At 37.8% G+C, this 27,278-nt stretch overlaps 1 protein-coding gene across 4 annotated transcripts in view; it reads left to right on the top strand.

Annotated features, from left to right (window-relative positions):
* The window catches only part of CACUL1 (CDK2 associated cullin domain 1), a 53,104-nt gene extending 26,732 nt beyond the window's left edge, over positions 1 to 26,372 (top strand). For 2 of the 4 annotated variants that reach the window (XM_074875396.1, XM_074875394.1), the window contains 5 exons: positions 1,745 to 1,847; positions 14,965 to 15,054; positions 18,266 to 18,404; positions 21,735 to 21,778; positions 22,930 to 26,372. In XM_074875396.1, coding sequence (XP_074731497.1) covers positions 1,745 to 1,847; positions 14,965 to 15,054; positions 18,266 to 18,404; positions 21,735 to 21,778; positions 22,930 to 22,970 — 417 coding nt within the window. In that variant the 3' untranslated portion in view covers positions 22,971 to 26,372. Of the gene's footprint in view, positions 1 to 1,744; positions 1,848 to 14,964; positions 15,055 to 15,193; positions 15,249 to 18,265; positions 18,405 to 21,734; positions 21,779 to 22,929 lie in introns of those variants that run through there. The other 2 variants (XR_012629729.1, XR_012629730.1) reach the window with 2 other exon arrangements.
* The last annotated feature ends 906 nt before the right edge of the window (positions 26,373 to 27,278 follow it).

Below are 27,278 nucleotides of genomic sequence, written 5' to 3'. Positions count from 1 at the left end.
AGTTGGTTCCTTAGCTGGGTGCATTTCATCTGTCAACTCATAAGAATCAGAAGTTGTCATAAGAATCTGATATTGTTGTCATAAGAATCTGACATTGTCAGGTTTGGTTTGGGTCAGTAGACTTGTGCTGAGGTGCTCTGGTCACTCCTGTGTGTGGCACCAGTGGGTGCATGGTAGTATGGGGTCAGGAAGTTGAGGTGGAAACCATTTAGGAAGTTAGGTCTGATGAAAGATGTAGTATGGTGTGTACCTTACCACTCCCCAGAAGATGTGAATTTCTGTTGCAATGGCAATTCACCATTGATAAAAAACATTACAAATGAAGTTAGTCTGTTTCTTACAAAACAGGTTATTCTGTCTGCTTCAAAGAACGGGCCCAGGTAAGGGAGAAACAACTGAGTAACAGCCCTTGATAAAACCTCTACAGGTAGGATAGCTCAGGGAGGTAACTGGCGGTAGGAAGTTACTAAATTTTTAAAACTTCTTAAGATTGTTATCCATCAGTGCAACAAACCTAAACTTCAGTAGGGGCATGTATTCAGCCCTTGGGTTGTCTTTGTTCTAACAGGTTCAGTTAAAGGTAAATAACTGCTGCTGAATGCTTGCCTTGAAAATTTAAGTGGTTTCTGCATGGACAGTTTATTATGGTATGTGTATAGTTTTGGTAATGGCCAAGAGAATGGGTTTCACAAAAAAAATGTAAAGTTTGCTCTAATAGTGTTCTGAGGATTTGTTCCAATTATGTTAAATGCTTTAGTAAATAGGAGAACAACTTGATTTAAAGTGTGGAAAAACCTTTCTCCCTTAAGAGATCCCTTTATAAATCTCTCAGATAAGTCTTCCAGTACACTATTTTTGTTTAAGTTGATTTTCTCTTACGGTATCTGTTTAACTCTTTACATGAGTTGTTCAGATGAATTCAATTGGTCTACTTCCATGTTAGTGTTGTAACAATAGGAGATTTATCTTGAAACAATTATTTTTTTCCAGCATTTAAACCCCACCTGTGAATAAAATAGAGGCAAGAAATCTTACTATTTGTTGCAGGCTGGGAACTGAGGAATAACACCAAATAGTGCATTAAGTATAGAGGCCCTGAAGGAACTCATGAATAGAATTTCCTTTGAGGGCTGAAGAGGTGAATTTATTATTAATGCTGAGTGTGTCAAGATAATTGAATCCTAAAAATTTTAATGTAGTTCTGTTTTGTATAGATTTGTATATATCACTTATTTCCACAGCTGATTAATTCTGATTAGCTGTCCTCTGAGATTATCAATGAACCACAGAAGTGGATAGCTGTACTGATGATTTATTATTGTAACATACCTATTTTAATGGCTTAATCACTTTTAGACATTAGTAAAAATGCTTTCTCTTGTAATAAACGTGATGTCCAGCCCTGTTTTGGTGTTAGAGTGTTTATAAAGCTCTAAATTGGAGTCTTTTTTTCTACAAACTCCCCAGTCTGGATCAATGTAGAGATATATCTATAGATACAGGGAAAAAAAAAATGAATGCCTGTATGTAGGTTTGTTACCAATGCATTCTTAATTTTAAATACATGTTTTTTGGTTGTACAAGAATGTTCTATTTTGTGTAAATGGCAGTCACCAAGGAAGCACTTTACAGGTCAAATATTCTACAGCTTTAAAATTGTGAACTATTTTTATTCAGGGAAAAAATAAGTTTACTTTATTTGCTATTATGAAAAACAAACTTAAACTTCTGTCTTATTTTCCAGAATAAATTTTACATAGAAACCAAGCTTAACAGAGACTTAAAAGATGACCTTATAAAGCTGTTTACGGAACATGTTGCAGAAAAGCACATTTACAACCTAATGCGTAAGTAAACCTATTGAATTTTTCTTATAATGAGAGTCTGGAAAACCTCAGTGCTTTCAGATATTGCAGAAATCCATGACAAATAGGGAAAAAATGGCAAATGATTAGCTAACTTAAATACAATTTTGTTTTTAAGGCATCCATGTGAAGAAATGTGACATACTTCAACTTATTTCTTTCAAAAATATGACTTTGTATGAAGTCATGGTTTTCTTGAGTATCTGGGGGAACCAATGTATATTTTCCCCTTATGACTTGTGATTATCACATAACAAATGTTTTATTGTCCTGTTGCTTATGCTGTTACTCTTTAATTTCTTTATCAAAATATTGACAGGTATCATTAAGAATGTGGTGTGGTCAAAGAATTGTGATACCACTGGAGTTAATTGTGGTGTACTCGAGTACTCCCTGCTAGTCAATGAACTGCATAATGCCGACAGCAGTTTCTCTGTTAAGCTAATGGGTTAATGCAAATAGAATATACTTTAAGTGATATGCTTCCTGCTTAGTGCTCCTGTGGGTAACTCCTGTGGTGAGCCACTACAGCCTGCCACCATCATCAGTGTGTGTTTGTGTGAGTGTAGGGACCCTGCTGCTGGCCTGGTTAGTTTCTCGAGGGGGCAGTTAGCAAAGCCAGAGATAATCAGACTTGGAGTTCAAACTGGAAAAAGTTTCCAGCGTGGTGAGCAGTTGACCAGCATGCTGGGAGAATTGCAACTATAGGTGGTTTGCACAGCTGGATAGTTTGAGCCCCATGTTGAGTTCAGTATCTAGCCTGGTGTACGCCTTTCTGTGAAGCAGCCCTACTGCAGTTGTCTCTGTTTTCATGCAGCTGCTCCTCTCCTCTTTTCTCTGAAGCAGTTGCTATCAGTATGCTAAATGGAGACCAAATGATGGGTGATTTTGTTGAGTGTATTTCTCCTTTTGCCTTTACTTGGGTTGTAATGCCCTTCTCTCTCCAGCAAAGGACTGGGGGAAAGGAGCTTTGTTATCTTTTTTTAGTGTCACTGTGAGTTGGCATCCTGGGAGAAGGGTGGGTGAACTAGGTGACTACTCTGGAGTCAGGGAGCCTGGTACTAGAATGATGGGAGATCATCAGCTCTGATGCCATCCTGTTCTTCCCATCTGTGAAAAGTCTCCCTAGGAGCTTTTAGCCATGTAGCAGTTCAGATCACCTTGGAAATAGTAGGACAATGAGGAATGCCAACCCATGGCCCTGATGTTTGTTTTGTGCCAAAGTAGTTTAATGGTATCATGAAACCTGGTAAGATGATTGCTGCAAGAGGATCATGGAAAATTCAGCTGATATTGCCTTAAAATTAAATATATTTAGTTAAATACGTTTAATTTTAAGTGTATGCATTTTTCAGGCAATGAAAACATTAATGTGGTTTTTTTTTTTTTAAATGACAAAGCAAAGGTAACACCAGTCAAATCTTTAGAACATAAGTAATGTCAGAAGTGTGTTGCTATCTAATTTGTTTTATGTGGATGATATGAGAATCAGATAGAAATTGCAGATGAACTATTGAAAGGAAAAGACCTGTGGTTGTATGTGTGTGTAAATCCAAAATACTTCTCCCCAGCTCTGTGTTAGTTGCAAAAGTAAAATTAAAAGAAAACACTGAAAGATAAAAATCAGCTGTAGCCAACTGTGGTGTTGTATATGGGGCTATTGTTTAATAAGCAACTTCCTTGGATTTCATTTCAGTCTCGCTGTCAGTAAGATAATGTATACTGACATGTATAAACTCCTAACTGTGGTCTGACTTGGTTAAATCTTGGATAATAGGCTCTATAAATTCAGTTAAAGTATGCCTAAATAAAGTTCTAAACTTGCTAACAGATTCCTGAGAAGTAATTGAAGACACATAGCACATGATATAGTACTGTAAAGGTGCTGAAAAAGCTCTAGCGTTGTATCATTTTCTGCCATTCTCAGCTGTTCTTTCTAGCTTCCTGGAATTCTGACCATAACATTTAAGAATATTACCTTTTTGGCAGTGTAAGGGCTCTATGAAAATAGGGTATAAGTCAGTGTTTGTTAATTACTTCCTGATGTCATTGTCAGTGTGTGGTACTGTTTCCTGATATTTGATACAGATTTGGTTCAACAGAAGAGTGTTTTTTGTATTATGAGGAAGAAGAAAAATAAGGTTTTGAGTGGGTGTGCTTAGGAAATTAAAGTCAATGAAATTGTGGTCTACATAGAGAAATGGAATCCTAGGGCTGTTTTTTAAAGAGATGCTGCAGCTGCCACTTCAGTGAGAAGAAGCATGCCTTCCCTCTATTTTAAAAAGCAAACAAAAAAATTGGCTTAATGAATTTGTGATCTAGACTTGGAGGACAAGAATAACATCTGCTCTTGCTCTTGAAATTTGTTGCTATGTTTTTTGTACAAAGGGGTTTTTGTTTGTAGTATCTTGTCATTCTATCAGAGCCTGGAAGCTGGCATTTCTATTTGAAGTTGTGTTCAGGAAGGACTGTAAGTACATTTCAGGTTCATTTGATCTAAGAAGAAGCTCCTGCTCCACTTCAAAAGATGGAGAAAAAAAAAAAAGAAGTGAAGTGCAGGACAGATCTCTTCCTTAGCGTTTGAACTTGCTCAAACTCCCACTGGTTGAGTCGGCCCTTGTCCTGTGCTCTGTGGTTGAAGGCAGGAAGATGCAAAATGAGCTGCTGGTACAGTGGTCTCTTGTGGGAGCATTTATCTGAGCACTTAGATGCAGAAAATAGTGATTAAGGTGGGAATTCATTATTTACAGAAGAAATATTGCCTAAAGTGAACTTTACATGGACAAATTTTGCCTGCACAAACACAGATATGGTTCCATTATTTTTTAATAGAGGAAGTTTTTTTCTTTTAAAAAAAGCTCTACTATCTAGAGCACTTATGAACAGTTAAATTTTAAATTTTTTTACATAAAAAATTGTATAATACACAGATCCATGAACACGGTTGTGTTTCTGAAACACTTTTACACTGACACATGTTTATCAAGTCAATGCTCTTCAAATTAAAGTGGATACATTTGAACAAAATGAATATAACCTGATTATTGTCCTTACAAAGCCAAAGGTGGCTCTTGCTCATAAGACTGTTGTCTTAAATGGCTTGGGAGGTGTTATGTGCAGAACTACTTAACTGAATGTGACAAGCAAAGACACAGCATCTTATTTACAAGAAGTTTTGGAAATAGCGGGCGGTGGGGAAGATGCAGATAATACCCCGTTGTCAGTAGGAAGAGTGGTGGAGAATGTTATCTTTGTTCCTGCTGGAGTCCTACGTGAGATGACTTTAAGCAGTAAAATTCAGAAGTATGCACTTTCTCTCCTTACACAGCCACTGTTCCTTCCACTAGGTCAGACCTAGGTTTCCTGGACTGTAATCTCAGTGCCCTGGAAACATCCTGCCTGTTTGTTCTTGTGTCTAGAAGAATAGCAGTGATTGCAAATCTTAACTCTCTTCAGTGGTGAAAATGAGTAATAGCTCCTGAAACTTTCTAGTTCTTGCAGTACATAAAATTCAATGGCAGAGAGTATTTGCAAGTAACTGCTACTCTTCTCTTTTTGGATATTGGCAGTTTAGTCCCTAAAACAAGCTTGCTTTTGAATCTAACAAAAGAGAAAAGCTATTAACAGGGTACTGTTGTTTCTGCTTGGTGGATAATCACTTGGTTTCCAATTACAAGAGTTTGCAATTACCTATTCTCTTTCTAGAAACTAAAGAAAGGAAGGTGAGCACTAGGCTGGAGCCCTGCTCTGGGAGGGTTGATGAGGTTCTCAACATCTCGATATTGAGAAGAAAAGGTGGAAGCAGTTTTAGAAGGCAATCTGAGGAAGAGAATTCTCCTTATTCTTTGCATACAATGGTGTTTGTGGGGGAAATAGGATGACTGTAGGAAGTGTGGGATTACGGCACTTCCAAGTAGGTGATAGCCTTAGCATGTCACTGTAGTACTTCAGCGGTTTGTATCTGTGTGTGTATGAGCTGTTTCTTTCTTTCCATGTTAGTATTTTGAGGTCAGGAAGTGGTTTCTACTCTTGTAGGAGCAATGTGCTGGCAGATATCATTCAGTGCATGCTGGTTCTTCCCAAAGGAGCATCGGCCTGTACTTCTGGGTGGAAGTTACTCAACTAGAAAGTCAAATGAACTCTATCAGAGGGAAAACTTCTTTCTTTAACAGAAATTCTTCTGATTTTGTTCCTGTTGACTGGGGTAAGCAGTGAATATTTGTGTGTTCTTATCTTTGATCTACCATGTCAAGAATAGATCATAGAAACAGGTCCTTTTTATCCAGAGGAAAGGAAACTTCTTGGGCCATGGTGAAGGTGCTATAGGATAAATAGTGCCCAAGACTTCATGGGTCTTAAAATTGTTACCAGGATCCAAGGTGATAACATGGCCTGTGAAAGAGGCAATTCCTTGAAATTTACTGTTTCTGAACTAGAGCATGGACTTGAAAACATGTGAAATATAGGCAAAATTATTATCGAGGATTTGTGTTGGATCTCAGCTTCTGGTTGTCTCAGATTTTTGTTCATGATAATATCAAGATACTTACAGAATTAGCTACTGAAACCTGAGCATACAGAGCAGTTATCTGTATGTAGATTCTAATAGCATGTAGGCAATGGTTGAATGTAGTTCTCCAGGTCAGTGCTTGTGTGAGTTCAGAGCTAAAACCCAGTGCAAAAATGTATCACGTGTAAAACTAGTAGCTTTTCTCATGGTTTTCCAAGAAAAAATTATTTGTGAAAAGTCTGGAGGAGGGGGAGGAATCACATCCTATTTCATTATGTTTGCAGTTTCTAATTAGTTACTGGGAAAAACTTTTCTCTGAAGATTCTTATATATGACAGCTTTGTTTCTTCCCAGTTATGTCACTTGGATTCAGCTGTGGTAAATAGATCTTGCTGCTATATTTTCTTAACTTTTATTTTTTTGCTGGAGGTCTGTTATAGTTCAGTGAAAGGGCTGTTTATATTGGAAAAGGTTCTCATTTGTAAAGATGTCATGAAACCTATTTGCAGTGCATTGATGCTTTCTGAAAAGTACCAGGAAAGTTAACTTGAAAGTTGGAAAAGGTTGCTTTCTGACAATGAAGTTCTGCATCTGTCTTTTTTTGGTTGCAGCAGGTACAAATTTAATGCAAAATTACGGAGAATGAATCAAGTTAGAACTGTTAGAGGTTGATAAATGTAACAGGGAGCATGTCTCCTGTGCAGAGATTTTCCTGTTGTTTGTGCAGTGGGTAAGCAGGAGAGTGTGTGTTGCTCTGTGGCCACCCAGGCCTACATACTTAGCAGATGTGTTTTGTTGTGTTGATCTCAGTGAAGCAAGGGACCCTCATCTCTTTGGCTCTGTACTGCTATGACATAATGACTTTCATTAATAAATTCCATATCTAGCTTTTGTTTGTGAATACCCCGGGGGAGGAGCAGTGCAAAAGGCCGAGAGAAGGACTGTGATTGATGCCAAGCTTATAGCCTGATTGTACAGCTACAACAGAGAACACAGGGTTTATTTTGATTTGTTGGGTTTTTTTATTCACTCCCCATGTCTCACCCTTTGGCACAGATAGGCAAGAAGATGGATTGGATTGACGTTTCCCTGCTCTAGTTGGCATTTCTTCCCCCCCCCCCCCCCCCCCCATTTTGACATCTGTCTCAAATGCATATGAGAAGTAAGCTGTCGTTGCCTTGACCCACAAACTGCAGAGAAAATCCTCTGAAAAGAGGGGAAAACACTGCTGTTATCTTTCAGCTTCTTACAGAAAGCATTGCTCCCACCCTTTTTGTATGCTGCCCTTTTGGATTTACATTCAAGAAGTTGTTCTTCTTTGGGCTTCTCATTTCTATGTCAGATCTAATGCTTATGTTTCATAAGGAGATAGGAGTTAGTTTTGTAAGTGATCTTGTTCTTGAATGGCTGTACTAATATCAAAAGTCAGTGTAGCCCAGGTCTTGGCAAAAATGCACAGAGTATCATTACAGGTTTGGTGCAGCAGAAGTTTGATGACCGTGGCTTTGTATCTTGAAAGGTACGTGCCCTGTAGGAAGAGCTCAAGGTTTCCTTGCATGGTTTAGGCTATGTCTGCATTAATAAGTGGTGTGGTGTAAAGGGAGCTGATCTACAGAGTATGAAAGATGTACATGTTGGTGTTGAGGACCCAGTGTTCGCCTTTACACGTGTTTTGGAGAGTTTTATTTCATGCTTGCTAATGTCTGGTCCTGTAGACAGAATGCCAGTTAGAGTTTGAACACATCTGGTTTAATCTTGCCCCAAAGGAATCAAGGTAATATGCTCCAAGGCAGCTCTGTCCTATGTACCAAGGAGCAGTAAGTAGGGATGATCAGTGAATTTGCTTCAAAAGCACTGTTCTAATCTGAGCTAAAGCATTAATATATAATCTGGCTTTATGCATTTGAAATCACTATTCTTTTTTTCTTTGAGACACAGAGTGACTACTGGGATGACAGAAGCGATATGTTGCTAAAAAAAAGTCCTGTTTGATTGCTGAGGCTCTTTCCTTCTGTAATATATTGGATGTTGCTCAGCCCCTAGACGCAGCTTCACTTACTGTTTTCCTTAAAGTATGCAAAATCAGTATGAGAAAAAACCTGCACAACCTTACTCTGCCACCTTCATAAAGCTATGCTTCTTGCTTTTTAAGTTTAAGAACGGTGCAGAAAAATAAAATGGTATATTTCTTATAAAAAAAAAAAAAGCCAGAATTACTTGCCTGTGGAGTGACTTGCTCTCTGTCTTTAGAATTAGCCTGTGTCTGGATAGGTAAAATGAAATGAGAAGAGTCCTTCCTGAGGGCCTTAAAAATGAAGCAAGGTAACAGAGAACTAGGAGAAAATATTGATTCATTCTGGTGTATTTGTACCAGACTAAAATGGGGTGATTTCTGTTAGAATTCCTCTACGACAAAAAGCTAATTTACTTTTTTTTTCCCCCAGCTATAAAGCTGTTGAAATACTAGCTTTGGATAGCAAATGTTTTTGGAGGCAAGATGGTCCTATAGCAATAAGGGTCCTTTTTGAGATGTAGGGAAGGAATGCATTTATTATCAAGTTCTTCATTAAAAGTAATTTTAAAATATTTTTGTGCATCTATAAGATTGTGAATCTGTTCAGTGTTGAATTTCTGGCTTACTCTACATAGGCAAATAGTTTAATCCTATTACTTCCACTTCAGATTTCCATTCTAACCTTAAAGCAGTGTTTTCCTTCCTTTCCTTCCTTTCTGTTTTCATTCCGAGTATTGGTAGACAGAGATAACTGATAGTGCACGTCAACTGCAGTATGTTCCATTTCTTTTCCAGTGTGTGGGGAGTGTGTTGGGATGCTGCTATTGCAGGATAATCGGCCGTTCATCCTTCAAAACACTGAATTGGCACATTAATATCAGTCTGTTCTTAGACCTCAGCAGGTACCCCTACCCTCTCAAGGGCTGTATAGGATATCTTTTGTAGTTATTAATCTTTCTTACATCCTCTGTGCTCTGCAGATCTGATGGAATAGTCAAGAATAACACAGTCACCGGTTTAAGGGTGGTATCACTAATATTGAAGTGGTAGCTGTGATTTGACAAGGCTAAATAGTTGTATTGTAACCATGTTTGGAAACAGTACTTTTACCAAGTATTTTAGAATACGCTTATTCTTTAAATAACATTTAATCTCCACACAGATTTTGTCACTGAACTAAACTCTTCATCAAAGAACTAAGTTATTTTAAAATGTTGTAGCAGTACTTCTTATTTTTCTTGTTTCACGTTGATTAAGTTGCAGCACCTCAAAGTAAGGGAATTTTTTAAATTGGAAAACAGTCTCAAATTATGACTGTCAAGTTTAATTGGCTCCTTAGTAAAGAAATAGGAATAATGTTCCTATTTCAATAAACCTTCATAAAATTATAAACATGAAAATATCACCTTATTTTCCAGTTATAGAAATCCAAAAGTCTCTATTTCTGTATTTATAGCTTTGGTTTTTATATTTATTTATTCTTGTTACAACACTGAATATTTTCCATGTAATTAAGACTTGGAATTTTTATTTTGTTGCATTTTTATTAGATACTTAATAAAGCTTTTGGAATATTTCAAAAGTAGTCCGTGGCTTCATTAAATGCCTGTTGGCAAATGCTTAGTAATAAATACAACTTTTTATGGCTTTTTCTAACCTATATTTTAATTCATTACAAGCTTTTGAAGAATTTAACTTGCTAAGAATTTCTTTTTAGTTCTGTTTAAAAGAAAATAAAAATGTAGACTCATGAGGAGTTTGTAACTGCAAATGTGAGGGTTAAGCGAGAGGGAAGGTCAGCTTTCATGCAAAAGGCTTCTGAAGTTCTAGATCGATAGTTAACATGTACAAATTGTACCTGGATTAAAGTAATGAAAAGGTAATACCTGATCAAACTTCATCAGTCAATAATAAAATAGGCAGCAGGTAAAAAAACCCAAGAAACCAAAACCCCAAAGAACAAAAACAACAAAAAAACCCCATGAAAAACAACCAACCTCCCAAAAAACCTCAACCCAAACCAATGACAGCAAAAGCCTACAGCCATATCTTGGGGACGGCAGCTGTAGTGGTTCCTCTCCTATTTAATTGCAGCTGGCACATGGGCTTCAATGAAGTGCTTTGGGTGGACGGGATCTGGGAGTAAAGACTGGGATACAGGAACCATATAGAAGGTGAACCCGATGTTATCACAGTGAAATAGAAGGGTGTATATGGTCAGATGGACCAGATATAATTTAACTGAGAGAAAGGTAATTTATTATACTATAAATTTGACTAATTGTGATGTGATGATATTCCTAAAGGGTGGAACTGCCAGGGAAGCCTGTGCTGTTGAGGTTTGTTCGGGCTGTGCACTGCTGATGGCTCCATCGTTACTGCTGTGCATCCCGGTATTTCCCTCAGTTGTATAAGGGCTCAAGTTCTGTGGAGATATCAAAGTTGTTGTTCTGCAAAATAATATAAATATTGCATATATATTGGAATAAAGTACTAAAGAGCACAGTTTGTACAATGGGATAAAGATCTCCAGAATACATTTATTTTACTTTGTAACTTTGTTAAGCAATCAGACTGGAGATCAACAGCTGATTAGTATCTTAGTTGTGGAAGCTGTTGGTATTGCTTTTAATGGGAATACACTTTATAATTTTAAGTGCATTGTTGAATTATTACAACTTTGAATAATTCTGCCTAAGCCATACTTATGTATGATTTGTTAAAATATCTTACTTTGAAGTTCAGTTAGATTATTGCAAAGGGAGGAAAAAAAATCTTGTGTGCTAACATGCAAAAGTTTCACTGTTCTGACAGAAAAATTGCATCTTTGCCAAGCAAAAAAAATTTATTTTGAAAGGAATGTTGAAGAATAGAAGAAGATTTTTTTAGAATAGCTAATTCTTAGTTTTTGTAACTGAATCTTGCATTATGAATAAGTGAGTTTGTAAGATATCATCTGCCACTCCTGGAATTACTGGGGTCCTGGATCTTGCCCCAGGTACCCCACTGGAATTAGGAAGTAGCTTAAACCTTCCATCGAGAGACAAGCTTCTTCAGTGTTACTGTGCAATAATGGAGTAACTCAGTTACTGCAGGGTAGCTGGAGTGCTGCTGGTTCATACCTCGCTTACTCCAACATCCACCATTCCTCAAAAAAATCCTGAGGCCATTCTGGATATTGTGTCTTATCTCGGTTCAACAGTATTTCAAAGCATCTTGTATCTTTCTGCAATTAAAGCATTTCATCAGGGGAATCCACACTTCTCTTTGATTCTGCCACGAGTTATTTTCAAGACTATTTGCAGGTTAATTAACTTCTTTGCATATTGGTTACTTAGTCTGTCAAATGCAATATTAGTTCATAAACACTGTGGAGATGGTCAGATAGTATCATAGTGTCATTACCTTTGTCACTCACCTGAGGTTTAGTTTTATTCTGCCTCACCCTTCTCTGTCTTTGTAAATGCCGCAGGTAGAGCTTCTGGGAGTAGGTAGGAGTCTGTGCAGCTTCTGTGTTGTAGAGTCTCATTAATTATTCTAATAACGCAAGAGCCAAAGCCTTAATATTTGGAGGTCTTTTGTAAGATTGTAAAATAACAACAGAGGTAACTTCAGTGTTTCTGGCATAGCTGTTTCTATTCCTTGAGTTTAAGTGACCCTTTCTTAAGTAATATAGGATTGAATGTTTAAGTAGGTTTCATTGCAAAGCAGGAGATGAATTTGTGTGCGAAAAAGTTTTACATCTTTTATCTATTTACTTCTGTCTATAAACCTGCATTGAGGTTTTTTGGATCTATTCAACGAAAGAAGTCTTGTTCATTCTTATGGAAATCAGTCTGAAAATACATATCCTACAGCAATGCTATTTATTCTTCAGGTAATGATAGCTAGCTTTTGGAAAAGTTGTAGGCTGGATTATCTTATACTCTATGGTTTTAATGAATACTATATTCTTTTAGTTTTCTTTATTGAGAAACGGGAAATATATGCCATTAGTTATATTGTTGTTAAATATAATACCATCATATTTGTATTTACTGACTGTAAATCAGGAGTGATTTACATTCATATTGTAGCATGTGGTGGAAGCAGTTGCAGAAACAAAGATAAGAAATGTTAATTTCTGAAGCTGCAGTGTAGTGATGAAGATATTTCTGTAGGCTTGTTCTCCAGGTGAATTCTTCCACTGATTTTATTCATGAAATCCCTTTCTAATGCCAGGTGATGTAGTCAGTAATCTAGAACAGAAGCAAGTGGCTGCTCATTTTACTTGCATTATATTGCAAATACATCTGTTCACATTACCTCAAAGGATCATAATTGAAATGAGCTTCATGGGTGAATATTACCTTGAAAAAGTGATAATATTGTGTGTTTATAATGGTGAACTATACTCAAGATGTGGACTATCCTCTTAAACTATTGCTTATACAAGTAATTCTGTTGGTCAGCACCTTGAACATGTTAAGGGACCACTTGTGGGAGTGCTGTGGGGGTTTCATTAGCTGGAAGGAAAGGAGAAAGGGTGAGCATCTTGGACTCCTAGCATGCCCCAGTACCACAGGCTGAGAGGAATGAGGTGGGCTGCCAGTCTGGTGTGCTCATCACCTCTTGTCTTTAATCCTTACATACCATAAAATAAATTTTTTTCTTTGTCTCTGCCATCTACTTGTTCTATGTTATTTAGAAAAAAATACAATTGAAAGGTGACAGTACATATGACACTGTGCTCAGGGTATAGGCACTGTACTTCAGATTTCATCTGTAGGCGGAAGAAGTGTGACCTGCAATTTTCCATTTACTCAGAGATATCCAAATAGTCAGATGCCCTATAGTTAATTATGTAGTTGTGGGCAGCTTCTGTTAATGCTTGGGTTTGTCCCCAAAGCAACTCTTAATAGCTTCTTTCTTTTCCATGGTATGCCCTGTACATACACAATTATATAAGTAGCTTCTGAAATATTTTTAAATTGCTTTTGCCGGTTATAACTTGGATACTACGGGAGAGCACAGTTTTCAGTGTATCAGGAATAAAACCAAGAAACTCTGCTAATTGAATTACTTAAAATATTCAAGTGGATTTTAACTCTAGACTTTATGGTGTTTTAAGTCAGTATTAATTTTTAGGCTTATTCCATTTTAAATAATTTGTTATACATAGCTTTGGAACATAATTTGGTATCTATACATGAATAACAAATTTAGAATTCTCTGTTTGCTTTATAAATCTGTTGTTGAATCTTATGATGAAGTATCTAGAGTCTAATCAAATATATATATGTATATGCACACACATTGTATGAATTGTGCATTACTGTCTGCATATCTTCCTTACAAAGCTTTATTCCTTTTTTAATTTTACGATTTGCAACTTTCCTGGCTGCCAAGAGGCTGTTTGAAAAATCTTTAGGAAAGAGGCTGTAAATATGTCATTACAAAACAAATTACAGGCTCTCACCCCCTCAAGGCTTCAGCTGGAAGGAGCATGCACTTTTAAGATGGTTCTCTGTAGAAGAAATTAATCTATAAGAGTTCAATATAACCACTTTGATTACCTGAAGATTAGAAAAAAAAATTTTCTTTTTAATCTATTACATGAGCCCCTTAAACAGTTTCACTGAGAGAAGAACATGCTACCGAAGATTTTTCTTTTTATGGTAAGTGCTGTAGTGGCAGATGCTGAAGACAGAAATGGAGAAACTTTGAGGTTTAAAAACCAGAGTCTCTGCAATGTAAGCACAAAAAATACTCCTTTTAGGCAGAATTGTAAGAGTAATTTCTCCTCTACGTAGTGGGTACAGAAAGGTGTGTATACTGCTCAACTCCTTTGTAGAGGAATAAAAACTGAAAGGTGGAAGTTGGTTTAAACCTTATTGACTTTTTTTTTTTTTCCCCCTGTAATTCAGATGGATGTACAAACCTCAGATAAATACAAGGCAGGCTAAAGGCCTGGCTATTGTAATATAAGCAGTAAATCTGCTATTGCCAGGTTTTTTCAATGAGAGGAAGATGCAATTATTCAGTGTTTACTACAGGAGAGACTAAAAATGAAATAGAAATGTTCACTTGTGTTTAAGAGAACAAACAACTTCTCTTACTTGATTTTTACTTCTTTTTACACTACTTGGACTTCATTCATAGATTTTTTTTTTTTTTTAATCCAGCCTTCTCTTTGTGGACAAGATGCTAAATACTGTGAAGTGAGGATTTGTGGATCTCCAGGTGTTTAGCACACTCAATATGACAGTGTTTCTAAAAATAAATTGTTTACTTCAGTTCTGCATCTGAATACTTAGAGCCATCACTTGCTTGGTTTTTTCCTCAGAACTGCTGCCTGTCTGAAAATGGATGAAAAATAAGTTACTTCACATTTTCATCATACATAATTCTATTTAAAGGTGATGTTTTATTACTCTTGAGAATAGTTGCCAATCAGATACCTGACTGTTTCCTTTGTGAGGACATCAAATAACAAAAAAAGCACAACTACTTTATTTCTTTGATACAAAAATGTATGTGTAAGAGCCTATGTTTCTTGATTAGAAAAACGTCTAATTCTCTTAATTTTATTTCAGCTTTACTTTTGGAAGCTCAGTCAACGCCGTTTCAAATAACTCCTTCAACCATGGCAAATATTGTGAAAGGCCTGTATACACTACGACCAGGTAAAAAAGAAGAATGTTTCTAGGAGTCTCTCATACTGTGGTTGTGATATGTTTTCCTAAATATGTATGCGGTTACTGTCTATCTAATTCACATTTAACAAACAAATTTGCATTGTGTTTTGTCCCTCATAATGCTTAGTTCTACTGTGCAGAGGCCCTGGTTCTTCTTGTTGCCCATCTGTGAACTGCATAAGGTACCATGTGAATACCAAATTCATTTTAAAAAAAAAAAAAGCAACCCAACTCTTTACTCTGGAGACAGAGGGAAGACCTATTTTTTTTTGCTCTGTAGAAATAAAGAAAGAAGGATGTTTAATGAGTCAGTCATGGCAGAAGTTTAGAAGTATTGAAATGGTGAAAGTTATGTTGTGAGTTGCACTTCAAACAGCCAGATCTTTGACATGAGATTAATGACTGTTTATTCTATGAAGCCATTATTTGGTTGGTATTATTTAATGGAAGAGCTTAATTTAACTCATGAGTACATCATGACATTTTGTGCAATAATTATATTGAGAGGAAAATGGTGTTGCAGATTTTAATCAATTTTGTACCAAAATGTTTGGTTCTGTAAGTTTTGGAGAACTGAGTAGAGCTCTAATCTGTGTTTGAAAAGACTTTAGAAACAGGAAGTATTCAAAATATCCATAAATAAATGGTACCTGCTTCCCTTCCTTTTGCAATACTGATGCTTTCTTCTTACCTTGGTGTGACCGAGAGAAGGATTGTGTCTGAGCTTCAGTCTGGTTTTGCTTTTCAATCCTCCCTTATAGAAATAGAACTGAGGATGGGAAAGCTTTACAGAAAAGCCCTTTTTTGTAGTGCAGTGTTTCGCATGTGTACAAGCCAGGAATGTGGTGGACTCTCCATTTACAAAATGTAGTGTGGTGGGGTGGTTTTTGTTTTGTGGGTTTTTTTCGTTGCTGTTTTGGGTTTTTTTGGTTTTTGCTTTTTTTTTATTTTATTTTTAATCGGGTGCTGCTATGATTTGAGGGATCTGGGGAACTACAGGCCTGTCAGTCTGACCTTGGTGCTGGGGAAGCTTATGGAACAGATCATCTTGAATGCCATCACATGGCACATACAGGACATCCAGGTGGTCAGGCCCAGTCAGCATGGGTTTATGAAAGGCAGGTCCTGCTTGACTAACCTAATCTCCTTCTATGACAAGGTGACCTGCTTAGTGGATGAGGGAAAGGCTATGGATGATGTTTACAAAGTAAAAGCCTTTGACATTGTTTCCCGCTGAATTCTCCTGGAGAAACTGTCTGTTCATGGCATGGACAGGCGTATGCTTCGCTGGGTAAAAAACTTGCTGGATGGCTGGGCCCAAAGAGCGGTGACGAATGGAGTGAAATCCAGTTGGCACTGGTCACAAGTGGTGTTCCCAGGGCTCAGTATTGGGGCCAGTTCTGTTTAATATCTTTATCAGTGATCTGGACGAGGGGATCGAGGGCACCCTCAGTAAGTTTGCAGATGACACCGAGTTGGGTGGGTGTGTTGATCTGCTTGAGGGTAGGAAGGCTCTATAGAGGGATCTGGACAGGCTGGAGCGATGGGCCAAGGCCAATTGTATGAGGCTCAACAAGGCTGAGTGCTGAGTCCTACACTTGAGGCACAACAACCCCACGCAGTGCTACAGGGTTGGGGAAGAGCAGCTGGAAAACTGCCTGGCAGAAAAGGACCTGGGGGTGTTGGTCCACAGCCAGCTGAATATGAGTCAGCAGTGTGCCCAGGTGGCCAAGAAGGCCAATGGCATCCTGGCTTGTATCGGCAATAGTGTGGCCAGCAGGACTAGGGAAGTTATTGTTCCCCTGTACTCGGCACTGGTGAGGCCGCACCTCGAATACTGGGTTCAGTTTTGGGCCCCTCACTGCAAGAAAGACATTGAGGTGCTGGAGTGTGTCCAGAGAAGGACAATGAAGCTGGTGAAGGGTCTAGAGCACAAGTCTTGTGAGGAACAGCTGAGGGAACAGCTGGAGAAAAGGTCTGGGGAACAGGAGGCTCAGGGGAGACCTTATCGCTCTCTACAACTAGCTGAAGGGAGGTTGTAGCGAGGTAGATGTACTTTTCCCAGGTAACAAGTGATAGGATGAGAGGCAATGGCCTCAAGTTGTGCTAGGTGAGGTTTAGATTGGGCATTAAGAAAAATTTCTTCGGTGAAAGGGTTGTCAAGCATTGGAAGATGTTGTCCAGGGAAGTGGTTGAGTCACCATCCCTGGAGGTAGACGTGTAGATGTGGCACTTAGGGACGTGGTTCAATGGTGGACTTGGCAGTGTTGGGTTTACAGTTGTACTCGATGGTCTTTTCCAACCTAAATGATTCTATGATGAGGGAGGTTACTGCATTGTTTTTTGATTAAACCACCTGTACACTAGTAATGGTTATTTAGTGAGTTTGCTGATTAAAGACAAGGCTGTTGAAGCTTGGTATGTACCAACTAATCATATGTGGGAATTGGATAAAAACTCATGATGTGCCTTAGTGAATATATTTAAAAGCACCCCTTTTTTCCAAGTAAAGATTAAGTTTAAGGCAACTGCTACAACCTCTGGAAAATCTGGCTTCAGAAATACTTGAGGAGTGTTTATTTTCTTAGAACTTACACAGTTGCTAGAAACGCAATTTTCATCTTTTGCTCAGTCTTCTGTGTTTCTTATCATCAGCCTTGAAGCAGCTTTCTTGCTTCTGTAAGGCAATGTTCAGTGTAGTGAAATTAAAGCACATTTCTAACCTGAAGCCGAGCTAATACAGGTTAAAATTATATAATGAACATTAAAAAGTGTTCATCTAAGCTTTGGAAGATCAGTGAGAGAATTGTATTAATTCATTTGAAATGGGGGATGGAGAAGCAGGGTTGTATGGTGATTATTACTGTGCTTTCTAGAAGTAAGGCTCAGGGAAGAGAGGTGTAAATTTTTGTGAATATGCTTCCCAGAGTGTTACAAGTGTTACAAATGATGAGGTTGACGACCAAAAAAATAATTCCTTTATTTACATGTAAAATCTGATTTTAACAGTCTGATTATTTGTTCTGCTTTAAGGCTTAGTTTCTATGGGTTTTGGGGGATGGTTTTGGATTTTTGTTTTTTTGTTGTTTTGTTGGTTTTTTTTTTTAATTCAAGATCCTAAAATGTATTTAAAATAGAGCAAAGTTACATTTGTCAAAGAGTAGTACATGTTTTGTTGTTGCTTTCCCTCTCTTTACAGAATGGGTACAGATGGCACCAGCTTTATTTTCTAAATTCATCCCAAATATTCTACCCCCTGCTGTGGAATCTGAGCTTCAGGAATATGCTGCTCAAGACCAGAAACTTCAAAGAGAGCTTATGCAGAATGGATTTACTAGGTAATAATTATTAGTCTTCAGTAGTCATTGTGCTGGACAGTGCTGAAATGGTAACAAGGAATACACCTAAAAATATTGAAGAAATAATTTAAGAGTTAATAAAGAACCTTCACAACTCAGTATCTGAAATATGGCCTTATTTTCCACATGTTTTGAGCACTACCAACCCTGCAGATGGTACCAAAAAGTAGATGATCGGAAGTCTTGAAATATTTTCCTGAAACAGATGGCTTACAGTTCATGCCTCCCTGTGTTTTGATTATGCTTCTGCTACATGATCATGCTTTTGTTCAGCCTTTATCTTGGCTGTTTATTTTCTGTAAGATGACTTTTTCATAATGCTTCTGAAAATGTCAGTTGATGACTTCTCCTTATTCCACTTTTAGAGCTATTTATATAGTTAAGGTGTTTATTTTAAATAGGCATTTCTTTTTTCCGAGTATTGAATTGAGGGGAAAAAAAAGAACAAACTGTAAAAGACAGTGGAAAATTTTCATAACCTATATTGTTCACTCTGGGCTGTGCCTGTTGCTCTCTGCTCTTCTATTTAACTGCCTAGACAGAAGCGCACAGCGCTTTCATTGCAACAGTGTACCGCTTTTGCAGTAGTCTGACACACCAAGATCAGGCTGGGGAAGCTATCGTGCTCTGTTCCCAAGAGGATTGTTTCTGCATGAACTGAATACGTCTTCATCTCTCCTGTTACCTGTGCAATGCTGAGAATCTGGCCCTGTAGTTTGAACACCCACTGGATGTGGGAATGGTTAGTGTTAGATGTACTACTCCTTTATCTCAGACTCTTCTATGGTTTTTCTCGAAGGTAATCTCTCTCTTCAAATCCTGGTAAATTATTGAGCTGCAAAACTCTGCTACTGACCCAAATGCAAATGGTATTGTAGACTCACTCCTTGTAAGGCTTTCTGAGGAAAACAATTTTTTAAGTTAAGACACTAAAAACAAAGCCATAAGAGCTTAGGCTGAGAAAAGCAGTGCATTTGGACCAAGAAATAGAATTTTGAGACTGAGTAGGCATATAATGCTGACAAAAGAATGTAATGCACAGAATAAAACAAAAAAAGGAACACTTTAGTTTTGTATAACTTTCAATCTTACTAATTCCACATGTGGCTTATAATAGTTCTGCTTACAACTATATTTTACCTGTTTCACACTTCACAGATAATTAAAAATGAAGCTTCAAGTAGTAACAGTTCATATCCACAAAAACAGTGGGTTTCAAAAACATTTTTCCCTAGGTACCTGAAAATAAGACAGGCTTGTCAGCTTGACTGTGAAGTTCTTTGGCTGGTACTGAGGAGGGTAATGTATAGAAGGCTAGGAGGGGTAGTAGGAGGGATCCTGACCATTGCAAAGCCTAGATGCCTCTGTGGTGCTCTCTTGTCAGAGACTTGGTGGGATCCTCACAATATATTTTAGCAACTGTTTTATGCAGAAAAGTAATTCTATAGCACTGGAACTAATGTAAATCCATAGGAAACTCTTTCTGTCCTGTGTAATAGGTGGGAACAAAGAGGAGATTAGGGCTTGAGGATAGTCATACAACGAAGAACTAAGTAAAGGTCTCTGTGTCACATGGTGTTTGCAGAGTCTAATTTCTAAAAGTTCCTCTTCCTTTTGGCTTTCTGCAGTATGGGATCTTCTGGGAGACATATGAAGAGGTTTGGTATGCCTTGTAGGTTTAGAAAATTGGCCCACCCTAGCCTATGCTTTTGTGCAACTGCCATTTCTGCGTAGCTTGCTTTCAATTTATTAAATAAAAATGCAGAATAAAACTTTGCAGTGGAATAACTGATTGATGGCATTTAGTCTCTGATGAATGTGTTTTGCACAACGTAATTTATGTGGTTGTACCGTCGGAGTCAGTGCAGTCTGGTAAACATGGAGTTTATATAAAATGTTAGTGTCATTAAAAGGACAGAGGTAAAAGAAAAATGAAGTACAGATAATATATTTGCTACATGGCATTTTGCAGTGGTATTTGAAATGCATTTTTCCTTGAAATGTATTTCAAGATGTGATATGCTTCTTCCTGTCTTATGAACATAGGTTATATTTATTTATAGCTTTTCAGAATTGTTCTGAGGTTATATTCCTACACGTATAGATGTATATATTTATAGGTATGAAAGGCTTGCTTTTCTCTTTTACCAAGTAGTGTGCCAAGTCTGTTCTCATCTGGGTTCGTATGAAATGTCATCTGTTCTCCTCTAATTGCACCAAAAATGGTGATGTCTTTGCTGCTTCATTTTCTACAACGAAAACCATGAAGAACACAGCGCAGTGAGGTGTCTTCAGCAGCATTAATGGCATGTCAGGTTCTAGTTGAAATAGTCAGCTTATCAGCACTATTAAATACTGTTGTTGCAGAAAGTGGGAACACAAGCCAGTTGCTTGGCGATATTTCTCTTGTGAAAGACCTTAATCAAGGCACACACAGCAAGTCCATCACCTTAAGAGTGGTTTCAGGGAAGAACACTTTGTATTATTAGAAAAACCCCCAATTTCTACCAACTTCCAGGAGATAAATTGGAAACTATAACCACTGTGATGAAAATATATTGGAATCTCTCTTCCTTATATAATGGTATCAGTAGTATATCTATCATTACGAGAAACTTGAAGCAGCAAGATTGTCCAGCTTTAAGAGTTTGTGTGCACAAGAGTAAAAGGAAAAAAATGTTTTCCGAATAGATGGGAATTTGACTTTGGGTTTTCAGGAGCAATGATGTCAAATGATGTTTATACAACCTTAGTTAGTTATTTAAATCCTCTGCTTGAAGAGTGAGTGCTGTCAGCTCAGACTTGCTTACAGTCTGATTGTTGGGTTTCAGGAGCATCTTAGCTTTTTAGACTGATAGATGGAAAGTTTTCACAGTTTTGTAAAGTTTGGTTGAGGAGTTTGAATTAAGGAAGACAATTTTGTACATGACTTGAGACTACACTGAATATGAGCAGTTGTCCTCATCTTAATTTTGTAAAAAATTATCCTATAAAATCAAACCTACTATCTTTAACAAAAGGATGAACTAAATAAATCTATAAAATACAGACTATACTTCTGTTTTAGTAAATTGAGAGTCCTGCAGTCATGTGTTATTGCTACTATGTTTGCATTTTGTTTCTAATGTCTGTAAAAATTGATGATTTTGCTGAGGTATTTCACTGTTTTTCTTTTTTTAAAATCATAGAATGCTTTGGGTCTGTAGGGACCTTTAAAGGTCATCTAGTCCAACCCCCTTGTAGTGAGCAGGGATGTCTTCAATTCGTTCAGTTTATCATGAAAATACCTTTCTTCCCCTTCTTTTCTAGAGGTGACCAGTCACGCAAGAGAGCTGGGGAAGAGTTAACTTACAGTAAGTATGCATCTAACCCTGCCCTCCAGTGTGCTGCAGTCCCTGATGGGTTGGGCGTACAGGTAGTGGTGGACTTCTGGGTTCTCAGGCGTGGCGTGGTTTCAGAGACTGCATCTCCACATGTAGCTAGCTGTCTGCCAATGTAACCTTTACCATTCTAAGTAATAATACAGACTTCTTGGACCTAGAACCTGGCTAACTGTGCTAGAGTCTCACAGCTGCCTGTAAGGTAGTAAGATATCCTAGTTACTGAGGCCAGGATACTTCCACTTCATTTAAGCAGAAGCCGAGGTCTTGAGGAAAAAGAACATAGTTGTCCTAAGTCTCTCCCTGATCAGGACAGACGTAACGGGCAATGAAATGATGAGCCAGTCCACCTCTGATATCAATCTCCCACTGGTGATGCGTGTTTCTGTCTATTGACAGAACAGAGAGTTTGGAGGGGTTGTGCTTTTCAACTTGGAACCCTCAGTTACGTGTCTAATACAACCCCGGATCCTCATGGCAGTATTTGGCTACAAATGTTCGAGTCATGCAGCAGGGAAATTCTCTTCTGTTTGTAGATGAAGTCTCTTGCTGCATGTTTAACTGTTAGGTTCTTTACTTTGTCACTCCTTTAATTTCCCCCAGTATAGATTAGGGAGTCGGGGGAAGAGACACAGGGAGGAATGATAAGTCCATTCTTGGTTGCTCTACTCCAGACAGCCCTAATTTGGGTGCAGTCAGTCAAAGGTCCCATCTTCTGTGCTGACTCAATATTTGGCCAGGAGAGAATCTAGTCTCATACATTCTAGATTAAAGTACAGGGTCCTCATTGTCATTAAATAGCCTTGGGGATTGGGGAGTAGTATCTGTTCTGGTACTGTTGTTGACTTTAGTTCATTTTATTGCATTCTTTCCACCAAGTTTCCTCCTGTGCTTTCAGCTGAGTATGTTTGCTTTATTTCCTACCATAAAATGTCATATAGTTTTATGACGAACTCTTACTACAATCTGAAATGAATGAATGGATGTCTACATGGTATATCAGTTTACATTGTTAATGTTTTGCAGGCAATGCTGGTTTTTGGGCTGTGGGGGGAAGGGGGGCAAAGGACATAAGGTGGAAGTTTAATATAAGAGAATTTCTTGAACTTTTTCTCTAATTTCAGATGGCTCATCAGCTTGTGCAAGCTCCAGGGGGTACAGATAGTGAATATACTGGATCAGCTTCTATTCCTAGCCAGAACAGACACTGGAGGAGCGCAGGTGGTATCCGGAGCCTCCTTTGGCAACTGCTGATACTCGAGCTCTGACATGAACTATGCCTCAAAGAAGAGTTTTGGACTTTCTTCTTTATATAATAAAATGACAGTTGCTGCTACAATTGGGATGACTTTGAAAGACATGATTCCTTGGTCTAGCCTATCAACAAGTTCATGTTCTGCGATTTTTGTGAGGAATGCACATTGAAAAACAATCCTTTCAAAGTGGAAATGGGCAGCCGAAATCAGCAGCTTCCAAAAGCATTAGAATGGAAGAATCTTTTTTGCACTCTTTTCTTAATATTAAGGACATTCTTAAAACTAGTTAACACGTCAGTGTATTAGTTTTTAAACTTCAAGGTATTTTCTGGAGCTTTTAATTAAATAATAAGAATAAATTTTCATTATTTTGCAGTATTTGTTTGTTAGTTTAAAAATTGTCACCTTTTAAGAGTTGGTCCCATATAAACATATCTTCTGTCAGGGAGTTTTCCAGATTTGTCTTTTTATCTTTTTTTTGTTACTTGGTATTTTGAAATCTGTTTTCCTGTGTGTTTGTACTCTGTGCCTTCAGCTGTGCACTTTGCAACTTTATAGACCATATTTTGTTACTGCAAAATGTGTTCTTGAGGAAAAACTTGATGTGAACAAACATGCTGCAAAGTTGCACTTTTCTCTTGCATTAATGGGAGGTGAATTTAAGGAGGAAGGAAGAAAAGTTGAACCTATCACCATCACTAATAGTGACTTGGAAGTTTGTCCCCTTTTATTTTTCATAGTATTAGTGTTTAATGCTGGGACCAACTCTTGTAGAACCTTTCTCATTGACTTTTCATTGGCTTCCATAATTGCAATAGATTGAGATGTGAATTCCAGACTGAATGAAATACTAAGATGTGTTTTATGCTGTGCTGTGTAGAAACATTGTGGGAAAAATTCTGCAGTCCAGTAGGTCTGCAAAGTGCATCTCCATCAGCACGAACCAGCTTTGCACCTGGTTGATCAGCAAACAATGGTACCTGTCCAAGATCACTTTGTGGCTCCTGTGCCATTTCTCCTGTTTCGGGGATGTGATGGGGGTGTGGTAGTGGATGTAGTCAGAATCGGGGAGTTGAGGAGTGGTGTAATGCATGCGTGTGTACCCATCGGCCTCCCGCTTCCAGTCTTGTATAAACTCAGCTGGAGATCCAGCGGAGCCCAGTCCAGGAAATCTGGACCTATGGTCTAAATCCTAATGATTGTGACATGGTCTTTAATCAGTAGTATGGTAATGCAATTCTTTTGTGAGGGGAGAAACATACTTGAAAAAGCAGTTTGACTACAGGTTTGGGTTTTTTTATTACTATGAATTTATTTTTTATCACCTTTAGTTATGAAGAGACATGAGTTAGTAATACAAAATTTTTCTGAAGTGAAACAAAATTTTGTTCAGTTTTGTCTTGCACAACTCTTATGCCTGTTTAAAAAAAAAAAACAACCCACAAAAAGCCAACACAACCCCCTTTATGCTTTCATGAGTTCATTACAAAATGCAGGAAAAGGATAAAAAAATAGATGCGGCAGGGACAAAGTTTCTTTTTCTTTTTGTTTTGTATCCAGCCTTCATATAAATGAGTTTAATTCTATCAGTTTCACATCAGCCAGTTTGACAATGCTGTTAGTTTGGAGGGTGGGGAGGAGGAAGAATGAGGAGGAGGATGCTGTGGTTGACAGATTCAAATCTGATTTACCTATATATTTCTTTTATTTAACTTTGAGGAAGTTTTTCTTTTAAAATCAAAAATGAATGCTTTAGTGTTTTGTTTCTTATGTAGAACAATGCTAGCAGTCTAATCTCATCCCCAATAGTGGAAAACCAAACCACTCTTGAGTAGGGATTTTTCATGTTGATAGCGTTTGCTTCAACTTTGCTACCAGCTACTCCAGTTGAAGCAGAATTAGATAAAAACAGGGGTTTTGAAAATTTTGCTGAAGTACGCAGTGAAGTTAATGAAGGCTAATAGGGAACGAAACTGATTTGCTGGCTTCCAGATTTTTATCAGTTTTGGCTTTAAACAAAAATAAAACCTCTGATAGTTTCCTTCGCTTTAAAAATCACTATTTGCTGAAATGACAATATTCTTCAGTTAAGAATAGATGCATTAACCTAATTTGGTTAAAGTATGTTTACAACTTCATTACCATTCTAGTTCACATAATACAGTAATCAAGCTCTGTCATCTTTGTCAAGTATCAACATTTTTTCTGTTCTTAAAGTGATTTTACTGGTTCAAGTTTGTAAATAACATGTAGTGCTTTTGCTTCATGTTTGAGGCAAGGGTTCAACGTTCATTTTACGTTGCATTATGTTTGGGACACAAACTTCTAGAACAATAATTCCATCAAAAGGTAAAGGATTCCTGTCAGCGTGGTTCACTTCGTACGCACTGCGTAGTGCTTGGATGCTTCTCAGTCCTGTGTAGCATTCCCACTTGGCCACCATACCTGAGAAATCTGCTTGTTAAGCACTGTATTATCTTGTAAATTTGGCATTAAAATTCCTGTATGTTTTGGCATTATTAACATAATGCTGAAATATTGTTGATCTGTCAAAGACGTTATCATTGTGACTGAGCATGAAACAGAATACAGCGTACTATACTAAATTATTTTGTTTCTCTGTAAACTTGCATTTTACTTACAGTAAAACTAACTCAGCCAACTTGAGCATTGGTACTGTAAAGCCACAATTACCAACAGCATGATCCTAACTGCAGTATTTAATTTAACCAAACAACTTGTGGTAAATCCATTGCATCTGTAGCTTATTCTGTTAAGATTAAGCAGTAAAGTTGGTTATACAATGGGTGTCTTCTTTACGTTGCACTGGTTCCATAGCCAAACCTGCTACATTAAAATATTTTTAGATTAATTTCATTTCTTGATTTGGAAAGTCAAAATACTTAAATTCATCCTGCTGACTACTGTAATAGTAGGCAATTGTCAATATATGGTCAAGATGGTCTTTGACACAAATGGAGGGGGTCTAACTAGGAAAGTACTCAACTCTTCTACAGTTGAATCTCCTTGATGCCTTTCTGCAATTGTTGAGGAAGTATTTGTGGATGGATACTTTGAAGCAGAAGTTTTTGACTTGTGTTGTTTGATAGAAATATGATGATCCAGATTCATCCCTTTTAATTTTTCCCTAATGTGATTGTTTACTTTCTGCAGGCTTCAAAAAAACCAACATAGAAACCAACCACAAAGGCCATGTTCTGAGTGACTGAAAAATGTTTCCATGTATGCTATGACAACCCCAGTGAAAGGACTATTCTGTAGAACTACGGAATAAAAACCAACTGCTTGAATTTGACTCCTGTCTTCAACCCAGCTCCAGATGAGAGAAAACAAAGATGTTTTGATGGCTTGACATGCACCACATACACAGAGGACACTTAGTTCAGTTCACAAGGTGCAAATTATGGTACCTTTAGGATCAATATAGTCCTTGACCACAATGAAAAGGTCCTTCTAGGGAGGATTGGTCATTGCCTGGCTTAGCATACTTCCCTTTCTGCTCCTCTGGGACTGTGTGATGACATGGGGATAGTCACTGTGGTGATGTCGCTCTAGTTAAAGCTTCCTTTTTTTGATGGTTGTCTTGTGTTGACCACTCGTTTAACTCTTGAAATAGCTTTTCACAGCTGAACACTGCATATAAGTCTATTAATGATAGTACATGCTTTCATTGGTGGTGTTTGCTTTGCTGCTCTGGAGAGTTCCTTCGCTGCTCTTAGAGCACCTCCACTAGAAACCTTTAAATGCACATTAAAAGTTGATGTGCCTTTGTGGAGGTGCTTACATGGTGTAATACTGAGCTGCAAACAGTGCTCCCAACGTTGCCACTGGGCAGGAAAAATATAATAGATGGTCAGGCTTTGCGTGTACCTCATTCTCTGTCTGCAGTAACAGATACACATGCCTCGCTAGTACAAGGTTAAGCCGCCTTTGTGCTGTTCCTTTGGCTGAGAGTAAGCAGGAGAGGGTGAAGCCCTGCAGCACAGTTGCTTTGCTAGGCCAAAGCATTCAAGTCATGTCAGGGCTGTAGCACGTACTTGTGTCCCTTCATGCCCATTCTCAGCACAAAATCTGATCTCAGTCTGTAACTATTATGACTTTTGTGAAAGGAAATGGAGGTCTCAGCCCTATTCCATCTTTTATTTCTAGGTAACATAAAGGAGAATTTGCAGGTAGAGTCTGATCTTTCATTCTGG

This window comes from Strix uralensis, chromosome 7, assembly GCF_047716275.1.
Source record: "Strix uralensis isolate ZFMK-TIS-50842 chromosome 7, bStrUra1, whole genome shotgun sequence".
Lineage (NCBI taxonomy): Eukaryota > Metazoa > Chordata > Aves > Strigiformes > Strigidae > Strix > Strix uralensis.
Note: the sequence above shows the minus strand (reverse complement) of the source record. Positions and strands in the feature narration are given on the sequence as shown.